General features: G+C 49.5%; 1 protein-coding gene across 3 annotated transcripts in view; it reads left to right on the top strand.

The window, feature by feature from the left end:
• The window catches only part of LOC133500753 (voltage-dependent calcium channel gamma-7 subunit-like), an 84829-nt gene that overhangs the window by 51566 nt on the left and 21576 nt on the right, over positions 1–11687 (top strand). The window contains exons 11-20 of one of the 3 annotated variants that reach the window (XM_061819860.1): positions 747–915; positions 989–1142; positions 5479–5604; positions 6847–6959; positions 7470–7586; positions 8578–8738; positions 9143–9212; positions 9303–9420; positions 10416–10477; positions 10569–10739. In XM_061819860.1, the coding sequence (XP_061675844.1) occupies positions 747–915; positions 989–1142; positions 5479–5604; positions 6847–6959; positions 7470–7586; positions 8578–8738; positions 9143–9212; positions 9303–9420; positions 10416–10477; positions 10569–10739 (1261 nt within the window). Of the gene's footprint in view, positions 1–746; positions 916–988; positions 1143–5478; positions 5605–6846; positions 6960–7469; positions 7587–7673; positions 7945–8577; positions 8739–9142; positions 9213–9302; positions 9421–10415; positions 10478–10568; positions 10740–11687 lie in introns of those variants that run through there. The other 2 variants (XM_061819862.1, XM_061819896.1) reach the window with 2 other exon arrangements.

Here is an 11687-nt window from a genome sequence, read left to right on the forward strand (position 1 = left end):
TTTCCTTCTTTACTCCCTCTTTCCTTCCTTCCTTCTTCATTGTCCTTCCTTCTTCTTCCTTCCTTCTTCTTCACTCTCCTTTTCCTTCTTTGCTTCCTTCCTTCCTCCTTGCTCCCTTTCTTTCCTTCCCCCTCCCTCCCACTATTCCTTCCTTCCTCCCTCCCTCCCTCCCTCTCCATCTCATTTTCGCTTCCTTCCTTCGCCTCTTCCTTCCTTCCCCTGTATTCCTTCCTTCCTTCCTCTTCCTAGTTCCTCCTTCCTTCCTTCTCTTTCTTCCTCTTCCTTCCTTCTCCTTCCTTCCTTCTTTTGCCTTCCTTCCTTCCTTCCCTTTCTTCCACTTCCCCGTGATTGCTTCCTTTTCTTCTCACTTCCCCCCCCCCCTCCTCCCCTCTTCCTAATGTCCTTCCCTCCCATCCCTCCTTCTCCCTCCCGATCTTCCTCCCTCGCCTCTCATCCTTTTCCTTCCTTCCTCCTCCTCATTCTTCTTTCCTTCCTTCTTCCTTCCTTCCTTCTCTTCCTCCTATAAAGTGATAAACATTCCACTTTAGAAAAAAATCCAGTTATCGTGATTAGGAGTGAAAGATTCCGAACGCAATCATTCTCTCGTTCCTTACGCCGCAATATCTTGCGGAATTTACGTTTGACTTTAGGCCTGAAAAACTCTCCCAATATTTCATAATTAGGATTTTTGTTTGGGGGGGGGGGTCAGAACGATATAAATCCTCTTCTTTGCGTTGCGATCGCAGCTTGTTGGTGGACGGCGTGTCTCCCATGAAGCATTGCTGCAAAGGCTTCTGCATCGACGTCCTCAAGAGGCTCGCCAAGATCGTGGGCTTCACCTACGACCTCTACCTGGTCACCAACGGGCGCCACGGGAAGAACATCGACGGCGAGTGGAACGGGATGGTGGGCGAGGTCGGTCCTCGCACTTAAGCGCCCGCGTCCCGTTCGCCGGCCGGCACCCAACCTCGACTTCCCGCCGCCGCAGGTGGTCTCCAACAGGGCCGACATGGCCATCGGCTCGCTCACGATCAACGAGGAGCGGTCGGAGGTGGTGGAGTTTTCCGTGCCCTTCGTGGAGACGGGCATCAGCGTCATGGTTTCCCGTAGCAACGGCACCGTCTCGCCCTCCGCCTTTCTCGGTGAGTCCGGGTGACGATTTTCAAGGCCGGCGCAGGTGAATTGTCAGATGTACGCCGGGGGACGCCAGCTTGTTTTTGTCCGTTTTCCTTGCCGCTTATCCTCAATCCCGGCTGTCAACGGGCAAGAGGCGGGGTTAGGGTTCGATTACGAGCCAAGGCAAATGAATACACCCGCTGACTACTCAACACTACAATGATATTACTCGTGATATTTCCAAGTAAAAAGTACTCACCGTGCTTTACATGCGTAGTACGATTCCACTCTTTTATCCTGTGTGAAGTTTTTTACGTCGATAGGCAACATTGTGTCCTGCCCTGTCCAAAATCTTAATTCCGTGTACATATTCTTGCATGAAATAATTGAAACCTCTCTGTAGAACTCTCTTGTACACGTCCGACACATTTAGCAAAAAATATACTGCGATATTATCTGGAATACGCGATAGAGAATCCAGTTCGAACCTGTTATGTTCGTTTTGGAAGCTTGTGGGACACGGCTAAGGGGGCGGAGCTTAACAGCGCCATCGGAAAGGTCCGTTATAGGGTCGTCATGGTGGACAGGTGGCATCTGGGAGCGATAGAGGTAAGACGGGCGTGGGGGCACCACTCGGGCGACGTAAGGTCGATGATGTGGATCACAGCGTTAAACGTCGGATGACTTTGAGCTCCTCCGCCCGTGCCGCGTTCAAGGAAGCCGACTCGTGTCATCCTGCGCCGCACTAACGCAAAGCGGCCCGGAAGCCGCCGTCGCTTTCACCTTCAGCCGCGCGGAGGGCGGCACGTCCTCCTCCGGAGTGCCGCAGTGCACCCTCGGCGAATGCAGATGACTCTCGCGTCGCTTGACGGCAGATGAGCGCGAAGAATAGTCCCACCGACGCGCCTTCGCTCTAAACGAGCTTTCTTCTTCTTTTTTTTTTTTTTTTTTAATTTGCCGTGGTAATCCCACCCGCGCCGACCACTTCCATAAACTCAGCGGACGGGAAAACGAGAGGCAAAACGCCGCCGCCGTTTTCAGGGGAACGCGCGGGAAATGGAAAGCGGGCGCTCCGCGCGACTCGGGCGGCGAAAGGTATTCCGCCGACGTTCTTCCCCGCGTCTCGCACGTGCTCGTTAAACGAGGACACCCCCCCCCCCCCCACCGGTTAATTGAGTCGAGCGCCGCTTCGAGCCGCCATCGGTCAGCTCGTTAAGCGTGGGAGCCCTCCGCGGCGTCTTTACGTTCGCATCGACTCGATTTTTACGGCCGCCCCGATTGTTAATTAAAAGGATTGGGGGGGGGGGGTCGTCGTTTGCGTCCTACACATTTGCGGGATTTGATCGGACACGGAACTGGCACGTACGGGTGACTTGATGGGGTGGGGGGGTTGGCACAGTTGGTGTCAAATTCATTTTTTGACGCGGGCCTGATTGGAGTGCTGGTTTCCGTTATGACTGTGAAAGCGTAAAAAATTTCGACCGCAATTTAGAAACTGCTTTCGGAATCGGAAATCAGAGGAAACGAGTTTTTCCAACTATTGCTGTCTGGTAACGCGAAAATGCTCCCGTGACAGTCTGAGCGCTCCCCCGTGCTGAAAAGTCCCCTCGAGGTTAACGGGCGCGCGCGTAGAATTTTTGGAATTTTTCGCCCTTTTCTAGTTCCGTGCCAGTCTGAAACTTCCCCATCCGCGCTTCTTCCGCGTGTTCATTTTGGCTACGGACGTCTCGCAAAGCCGAGCGCGGCGAACGAAAGAATACAGAAACAAATGCGGACGTATCGTTTATTTATCAATTGGAAAGCACGTTCCGGCGTTGAACGAGATTCAACAGAAGATTGTTCGGGCTCGGTCGTTAAGGCGCATTTGGGATCGGGAAAGAAAGTGTCGTATCATTTTTCACCAGCTGAAATTAGCTTAATTAGCATGCAGCGCTTTCGTTCGGCGTTGCGAGACGTCCGTAGCGAAATGCACGCGGCGCGAAAATGAACACGCGGAAGAAGCAGGAATGGGGAAGTTTCAGACTGGCACGGAAGTAGAAAAATTCCAAAAATTCTACGCGCATGCGCATGAATCCCGAGGGGACTTTTCAGCACGGGGGAGCGCTCAGACCGTCACACCCACAATACTGTAATGTTATCGTTTACGACATAACAATTTGAAATTTTGGTACAAATTGGGAAAAAAAAATCATGGCAGTCAATACACATGATTTGCCTTCGCGGGCCACATAAAATCATGCGGCAGGCCGGATGTGGGCCCCCGGGCCGTGGGTTTGACACCGGTGACGTAGGTGGTTTGTAGGGTGGAGTGAAACTACTGATTTGTAGGGCATCACAGGGCATGTAGGGTGACGTTTTGGGCATTATGGATGGCTTTTGGATCGTGGGCTGGCACAGGTGGCATGGAGGGCGACATCGGGAAACATGGGCGGCATCAATCCTGTCAATGGGGTGACGTGTGATACAATGTGGAGCAGCACCAGTGCCATTTTTGGGGTTTGTAAGGAAATGCGGCGTGAAATATTAGATGTGGCGTGGCATCAGGGGGCAACGCGGGTGACCTGTGACGGAGCACGGGTGGCGTTTGTGTTGACGCGGGCGACATTGGGGGAAAGAAAGCTGACTAAGATGGTTTGCGGGGTGACACATCGCTGAATGTGGGTGGCAGGTGACTCGCAGAGTGGCACAGGTGGCATTTCGCCTGGCAGATATGTTTCCGGTTTGACGTTGTTTACATTTTCCCATTCTAATACTACAATATGTGACTTATGATCATTATTTCAATTGTGCGTCGTCTTCAATCAAATTATGTGGACCGAGCAGCTCCTGCTTTTAGTTGCTCTTCATAAATAATCACGTCGCGATACGATGCGATGTGAACGTTACGATGATATACGCTTTATGAATAAATTATGTCATGACGAAGGAAACGTCATAAATCATCACTTCGTGGTGGCGCTTTACATCATGTTAGGTGAATGTTTCCCGAAAAAAAAACAAGAAGATCATGACATGTCACGTTTTCTCAAAAATCTCATGATTAAAAAAAAAAAAAAAAAAAAAAAAACTTCCATTATGCAGCCTCCGCAAGGAATTAGACTCCACTTGTGAGGATAAGCAGCTGGACGGATGACGTAAACGAAATCACCACGAATACTCGCTGCAGTGGCGTAAACAGCAGCTCAACCTTCACTACTAACGAGTCATTTTACAAGGCTGGGTCTTAAAAAAAAAAACCAAAAAAAAAAAAACACACCGTATGAAATCAAGCGAGGTAAATATTTACAAGTCGTCTCCCAGATGGCACCGCACGGCAACGCCGCATAAGCGTCTCCTCCGACACTTGTTATTAATGCGCCGGCGTCAATCAAGTGCGACAAAGAAGCTTTTTTTTTTTTTTTTTTATGACTTCATCCCCGCTGAGCTTCTCGCGGCCTGAGACGCGGCAGCGAGAACCGGGCCGCCCTTGATCCGATTAGAGCCGAGTCGAATCCGACCCTCGTTCGGCGAAGTCGCTCCCGACGACTTCAGGGAATCTCTGCGGCGCGCTGCGCTCGACCCCTCGTCTTCCGGAAGACGCTCCGCCTGCACCGCTTCATCTTTACACGTCCATTATGTATATAGTACGTTGTACAGTTATGAGAAAAAAATATTTGAATCCTTTATTTCTGTATAAATTGATCATAAAATGGCCTTTGATTCCCCCCCCCCCCCCCTCTGCACTTGGATGGTTCTATCACGAGCATCTTGTCGTTCACTTTCATCCATCTTTTTCTTTGCCGCTTATCCTTACAAGGGTCAGGAGGCGGGGTACACCCGAAACTGGTTGCCCGCCAATCACATAGAGACAAACAGTCGCACTCACAATCACACCTAGGGGCAATTTAGTGTCCGATTAATGTTGCATGTTTTTGGGGATGTGGGAAGAAACCCGTAGAAAAGCCACGCAGGGACGGGGAGAACACGCAAACTCCACACAGGCGGGGCCCGGGATCGAACCCGGGACCTCAGAACTGTGAGGTCAACGCTTTACCAGCTGCTCCGCGCTGAGATGGCACTACTGTAGTCTGAATGAAGCTTCTCAATTCACTTCAACGCAGTTCAACGGCACCAAGATACGACAAGATGATGGCACAGATCCGCTTTTGTCTAAATTAAGATCCTCAACTGACTTTAACCTAGTTCCAATCTTCCTAGCGCTAATCTGTTGGGGTCAACGCTTTACCAGTTGATCCACCGTGTCGCCCATTCAGTTTCAAGGTTTGCAAAATCCATCCACCCGCTTATCCTCACAAGGGTCGCGCCGGAGCCTATCGCAGGGCGACGGTTTGTTGATGAAATACGTGTGCGTGTGCGTTGCAGAGCCGTACAGCCCGGCCGTGTGGGTGATGATGTTCGTCATGTGCCTGTCGGTGGTGGCCGTCACCGTCTTCATCTTCGAGTTCTTCAGTCCGGTCGGTTACAACCGCAGCTTGCAGAGCGCCAAAAGTAAGACGCAAAAATGTCGCGATTTCATGCGCGGGTGACGTTGTTTTCGCTGAGGTGACGGATTGTCCACGTTCCTTGCTCAAGCTGCGACGTTACTTGTGATCGATAGCGGGTTTCATGTTCCTCCATGTTGGACTCCGGGGCGGGGGAGGCGGGGGGAAGTGCAGCGGGTAAGTGGGTGGAGTCCTCACATTTCCCAAAGCATTTTATTTTTCTTCAAGAAACCAGAAAAAGACGTCATCATTTTAGATTGCTCAATCACCGAAAAAAAAAAAACCAGCATATCAGAAAAATGAACCAAATTTGTTCATTTAGCCCTTTGTTGCCAAACATAGTTTTCATTATTATAGGGTTTTTTTTTAAATATATATTTACATGTAGGCTACATCCGTAATTGATTAATTGATTATTTTTGTGTGAACAAAAAAAAAAAAAACTCACGCGGGGCCTACATTGATCTTTTTTTACATTTATAGGAATTAATGTGATTATCATTACCCAGTTATTTATTTAATTGTAACTGTAATTGAATTCATTATAATTGATACAGTTTTGTAGTTATACTTAAATCATGTAATTATTAGCAATTTAAATATAATTTAAAAACGACAATTTGTGTTGGAATCCGGGGAGGGGGGGGTGCAGCGGGTAAGTGGGTGGAGTCCTCACATCTCCCAAAGCATTTCATTTTTTTCAAGAAACCAGAAAAAGACGTTAAAATTGCGTCGTCATAATTTTAGATTCCTCAATAACCTAAAAAAAAAAAACCAGCATATTAAAAAAAAAATATATATATATATATATATATATATAAATCGTATTTGGGGAAAAAATATGAAATGAACCAAATTTGTTCATTTAGCCCTTTGTTGCTAAACATATTTTTCATTATTATAGATATATTTTTTCATTTATATGTAGGCTACATCCATAATTGATGAATTGATTTTTGGTGAACAAAAAAAAAAAAAATCTCACACGGGCCTACATTGATCCTTTTTACATTGATATGAATTAATTAGATTATCGTTACCCAGTTATTTATTTAATTGTAACTAATTGATGCTTTTTTGTAGTTATTCTTTAAATAATGTAATTTTTAGTAATTGAAATCAAAATGTAAAATGACACTTCATTGTGAACGACGCCTGCACACATTTGATGTATGTTTATTGTATTTTCAAAACGCGGCGGCCGTCATCCCCATCGTGACGGCGCTGCGCTGTGGGCTGTTTGTCTCAGAGTCGGGCGGCTCCAAGTTCACGATCGGCAAGTCGGTTTGGCTCCTGTGGGCGCTGGTCTTCAACAACTCGGTGCCTGTGGAGAACCCCCGAGGAACCACCAGCAAGATCATGGTCAGTTTTTTTGTTTTTCCTCAAAAACGCGAAACGGCGCCATCTCGAGTGGTCCTCCAGTTTCCGACTGTTAGACGGCGAGCGCCGACGAGGCCCAGCGGGACCAGGCGCTCGAGAGCTTTCCAGCGATCGGGCGGAGAGCTCGTCGGCCGCTCGCTCGACGGAGAAACTGTTTTGTTTTCCGGCCAACTTGTAAAATGCGCTTCCGAGGAGCCCATTTGAAGTCGTTTTGGAGTCAGCGATGAGCTCATTCGGTCGGCTGATTCATCTACGTGACATCGCTCTATGTCGGCTGCGTTACGTCGTGATGTCACATCTCTGGAGAGCCGGCGCGCCGCTTCGCGCGACCGCGTCGCGATGAGCGCGCTCGACGTGATGTTGCTCTCGGTGGCGTGGTTCTACGTCAGCGTGATCGGTTACCTGCTGTGCATCCTCACCTTCTCCCTCGTCAGGGAAATCTTCTACTAGTCGCCGTTTGCCATCTGGTTTATGGGCGGTCTTCGTCCGCAGGTTCTGGTGTGGGCCTTCTTCGCCGTCATCTTCTTGGCGTCGTACACCGCCAACCTGGCCGCCTTCATGATCCAGGAGGAGTACATCGACACCGTGTCGGGACTCTCCGACAAGAAGGTAGAACCTTTCCGTTTGCTTTTTTCAGGCCTTTTCACGACGTCAGAAGTATTTTACGGTCCAAAGAGCGTAAATGACGGTCTGATTCCAAACTGTGGACTAAATAAACATTAAAGGTCAAGTTTCGTCCCTGGAAACATTTTAAAATAGATATTGTACATTGACATTGTTCACAAAATAAATATGAGGGGAGAGCGCGTCATCCGTCGCGGAAATGTCATTCGACGACATCCAAGTGGTCGCCATATTGGCTGCATCTCCTGCCCGTGACGTCACGCCCAGACATCCGCCATTGACTGTGGGAGGCGAACGCGCCCCTTCTGACACAGAAGAAGTGAACATCTCTACACCGAGTGAGGTGACCGGGGCAATATTACCGTATTGTTTAGATGATAGGCGGATCACGGCCAAACCGCCTCCCCTGTCCGATCCACTTCCGCGGCGGAGATGAGCCATTGTGGCCGTCTGACGCGCATATCGACACATTTAGCACCCCCCGCCACGTACGCGGATCTTTTGTTACGAATTACGTTGTCCGTCCGTCCCCAAACTCGTATTTTTTTTAGTAGCTATATACACAGCTACCCGTTGTTTGGAACCCACGGAGCTCTCGTCCTTTGCACCCGTGCGATCCATTTTCCACGACGAACCGGGTCTCTCGGAAACTCACGAGGGGTAAATCCGTCCTCCCGACTGTTCGAATTGCAACGAGCCGGCGTTTTGGCTAGCGCGAACGAACGACAAGCTAGCTTTCCCTGCAGGTAAAACTAATAGAAACGTCGCGTCCTGCTTCTTCTCGGAAACAAATCCCTCGAGAGGATTTTCGTGGCGGGAAATACAAAATATACGTCAAAATCATGTTTTGTGGTGGGGAAAATTCCGGCTGCCATTTTTTTCCCCCATGAATAACGTACTAAAAATGAGGCACTTCACGACAGTGGCCCTTTAACACGAGTTCGATTTTCTGTTTCCTGACACGCCGTCGGCGCAGTTCCAGCAGCCCACCGAGCAGTACCCGCCCCTGCGCTTTGGGACGGTGCCCAACGGCAGCACGGAAGAGAACATCCGCTCCAACTATCCCAACATGCACCAGTACATGATCCGCAACAACCAGAAGGGCGTCGAGGAGGCCATCGACAACCTGAAGACGGGGTGAGTGGCGGGCACTCGGCCGGCAGCCGGCGAGCGTGAACAGGAAGGACGCTTGAATGGGACGCAGATGCGCTCGCACTCGTGCGGCTCTTCATCGCGTCTTCACACGCTCGTCATCGCCGGCACCGCCGCGCGTCCGAGCCGAGGCTTTGATCCGTTTTTGGGCGATTTTTGTCGTGCTCGCCGAACGAGACGGGATGCGCTCGCGCGTTCGTGTCCCTGGGAAAATGGAAGGAGAGCGAAGGAAAAACTGCAGTGCGTCACGTCGACAGCCTTTTTCCACGCATTTCATTTCGATGCACGTTGTGGGCGGGTTTTTTTGTTAGCTTTATTCACGACCGCGTTTGTTTGTTTTTGTGTTTCCTTTTGCTCCCCCCACCCCACCCCACCCCACCCCGCTGCAGTAAATTGGACGCGTTCATCTACGACGCCGCCGTGCTCAACTACATGGCCCGGAAGGACGAAGGCTGCAAGGTGACTGGTCCAAACCACGTGACTAAAATTCCCCCGAACACCCCCCAAACATTTTGATGATTTTTTTTTTCCCCCCCTCCCTCCAACAAGGTGATGACCATCGGCTCCGGGAAAGTCTTTGCCACCACCGGCTACGGCATCGCCCTGCACAAGAACTCCCGATGGAAGCGACCGCTGGACCTGGCGCTTCTGCAGCTGGTGGGAGACGGTACAGAACATCCCTTCGCGCGTGAAAACACCAATGACGGACAATTTACGGAGCGCACCTGGTTACAAGGCTCACCCAGTACATTTGTAAAGGAAATACCATTTGGTACACACATACGCCGCAGCTGTGGAAAAGCCACGAGTATATAGAAAGAGTTTAACGCTAGCGCAGCGCTCACGCTAGTGCTAATGCCAGCGCCACGCTAACAAGGCTGGTGAAATCAAAACTCATCACTGAGATGCTCCAGTAACACAGCAGCAACACGCTAGCAGAGCGCTAACGCTTGCGCTGGGACAACAAGGCCGGTAAAAGCCACTCCCTCGGCACATGCATTCCACCGGTCTCGTTCTTTTCCGCTCGAGTGCCCCCTTGCGGCCGTGAGGGGAAAAAAAATGCACAAATTAGCCGCATCGCCGTGTTGAAAGCCTGTGGGGAAAAAAAATTTGCGGCTTTGTAGGCCGGAAATTACGGTAGATATTAAAAGTTGAACGGGGAGAACTGGACTCTTCTCGGTAGGACACTTTGTGTTTTGGTTCCGGATGTTAGCGCACCTCCGCTTGTCCACGTCAACGGTACCGATTTACGATTTTAACAGGAGTTTGGCACCATCTGGTGGCACGAAAGAAAGAGTACAGTGAGTTTTTTTTTTCGGCAAAACATGAACGAGAAGTTCAAAGAATGCTAACGGTTGGATTTGAAAATAGTAATTCAATCAATTCAATTCATCTTTCGAGTAAATTGTCGTCATGTCATTTGAATCTCTGCTCTAGGAAAATGGAAAATATGAAGAGGGAAGTGGTTTTTTTTTTGTACGTTTTTTCCCATTCACAGTGACCGTATCAACATGGCACCGCCAGGGCGCTCATTAGCCCGGCGATCCATTCGTGTCGGAACTCTCGAGAAACGTCCTTTGACCGGACTCACGTTCTCTCTCTCTCTCTCTCTCTCTTTTTTTTTTTTTTCTACGTGCGTGTGTTCATGTTTCATTCTCGCAGATGAGATCGACATGTTGGAGCGTCTTTGGCTGTCGGGAATCTGCCACAACGACAAGATCGAGGTACGGCGTCGATTTATTCGTCGTCTCTTTTTTTTTTTTTTTTTGTGTGCGTGTTTAAGTTTAAAGTCGTGAACGTCGACTCCCCCTGCAGGTGATGAGCAGCAAGCTGGACATCGACAACATGGCGGGCGTCTTCTACATGCTGCTGGTGGCCATGGGCCTCAGCCTGCTGGTCTTCGCCTGGGAGCATTTGGTCTACTGGAAGCTCCGGCACTGCGTCAAGCGCTCCGGCGGCATGGACTTCCTCTTGGCTCTCAGCAGGGTGAGACCAGCGTGCGTAAGAACTGTTCAAACGACCGCAGTCCGCTCTGCTACTCGGAGTAGTTAGTAGTGGTAGTGGGATACGTTCCGAACCCCGCTGCAGTAGTTGAAAGTGTACGATACAGAGAGAGCGTTAAAAGTGTGTGTGTGTATGTGTGTGTGTGTATATATATATATATATATATATAGCATATACAGATATAGTGTGTGTTGTAATAAACATGTAATAAGCATGTGGGAGGGCTACTCCGGGGGAGCAAGTCCAGAGGGGGGGGCTTTCTGTCTTCCTCGCAAGACACGGCAACAGGATGACAGCTTTACTTTCAAGGCACAACAAATGACAAAAAAAAATATATATTACAATCCGACTATGACCTAACGCTTGCCACCTATTAGCAAGCTCAGCAGTGGTTTTAAAGAGAGTTAGTGTGTATTGTAATAAACATGTAATAAGCATGTGGGAGGGTTACTCCGGGGGAGCACGTCCAGAGGGGTGAACGAAGGATTTTTTTGGTGGGCGGGGGCTTTCGGTCTTCCTCGCGAGACATGGCGACGGATTGACAACTTTACTTTCAAGGTACAACAAATGAAACCCGCTGCCCACCAAGATATTACGATCCGACTATGGCAAAACGCTCGCCACCTATTAGCGAGCTCAATCGGCCGACACAAGCCGCTTTTGTCCGTGTTACGGGCCCAAAAGCACTTTGACTGCTCTTTTATGCCGCAGATAAACGCGCGCGCTTATTATATCATTTATGATGTCAGAGGAGCAGTGTATTTCCTGGTGGAGCTCGTCGACATCAACAATCGCACTCAAGCAGTGCCTTGACGAACAGGAATTTCCTTCTGCCATCCAGCTTGTAATTTGATCGATCCATCCGTCCATCCATCCTTTTTCTTTGCCGCTTATCCTCAGAAGGGTCGCGGGGAGTGATGGAACCTATCC

The sequence above is a fragment of the Syngnathoides biaculeatus genome, chromosome 1 (genome assembly GCF_019802595.1).
Source record: "Syngnathoides biaculeatus isolate LvHL_M chromosome 1, ASM1980259v1, whole genome shotgun sequence".
Taxonomy (NCBI): Eukaryota; Metazoa; Chordata; class Actinopteri; order Syngnathiformes; family Syngnathidae; genus Syngnathoides; species Syngnathoides biaculeatus.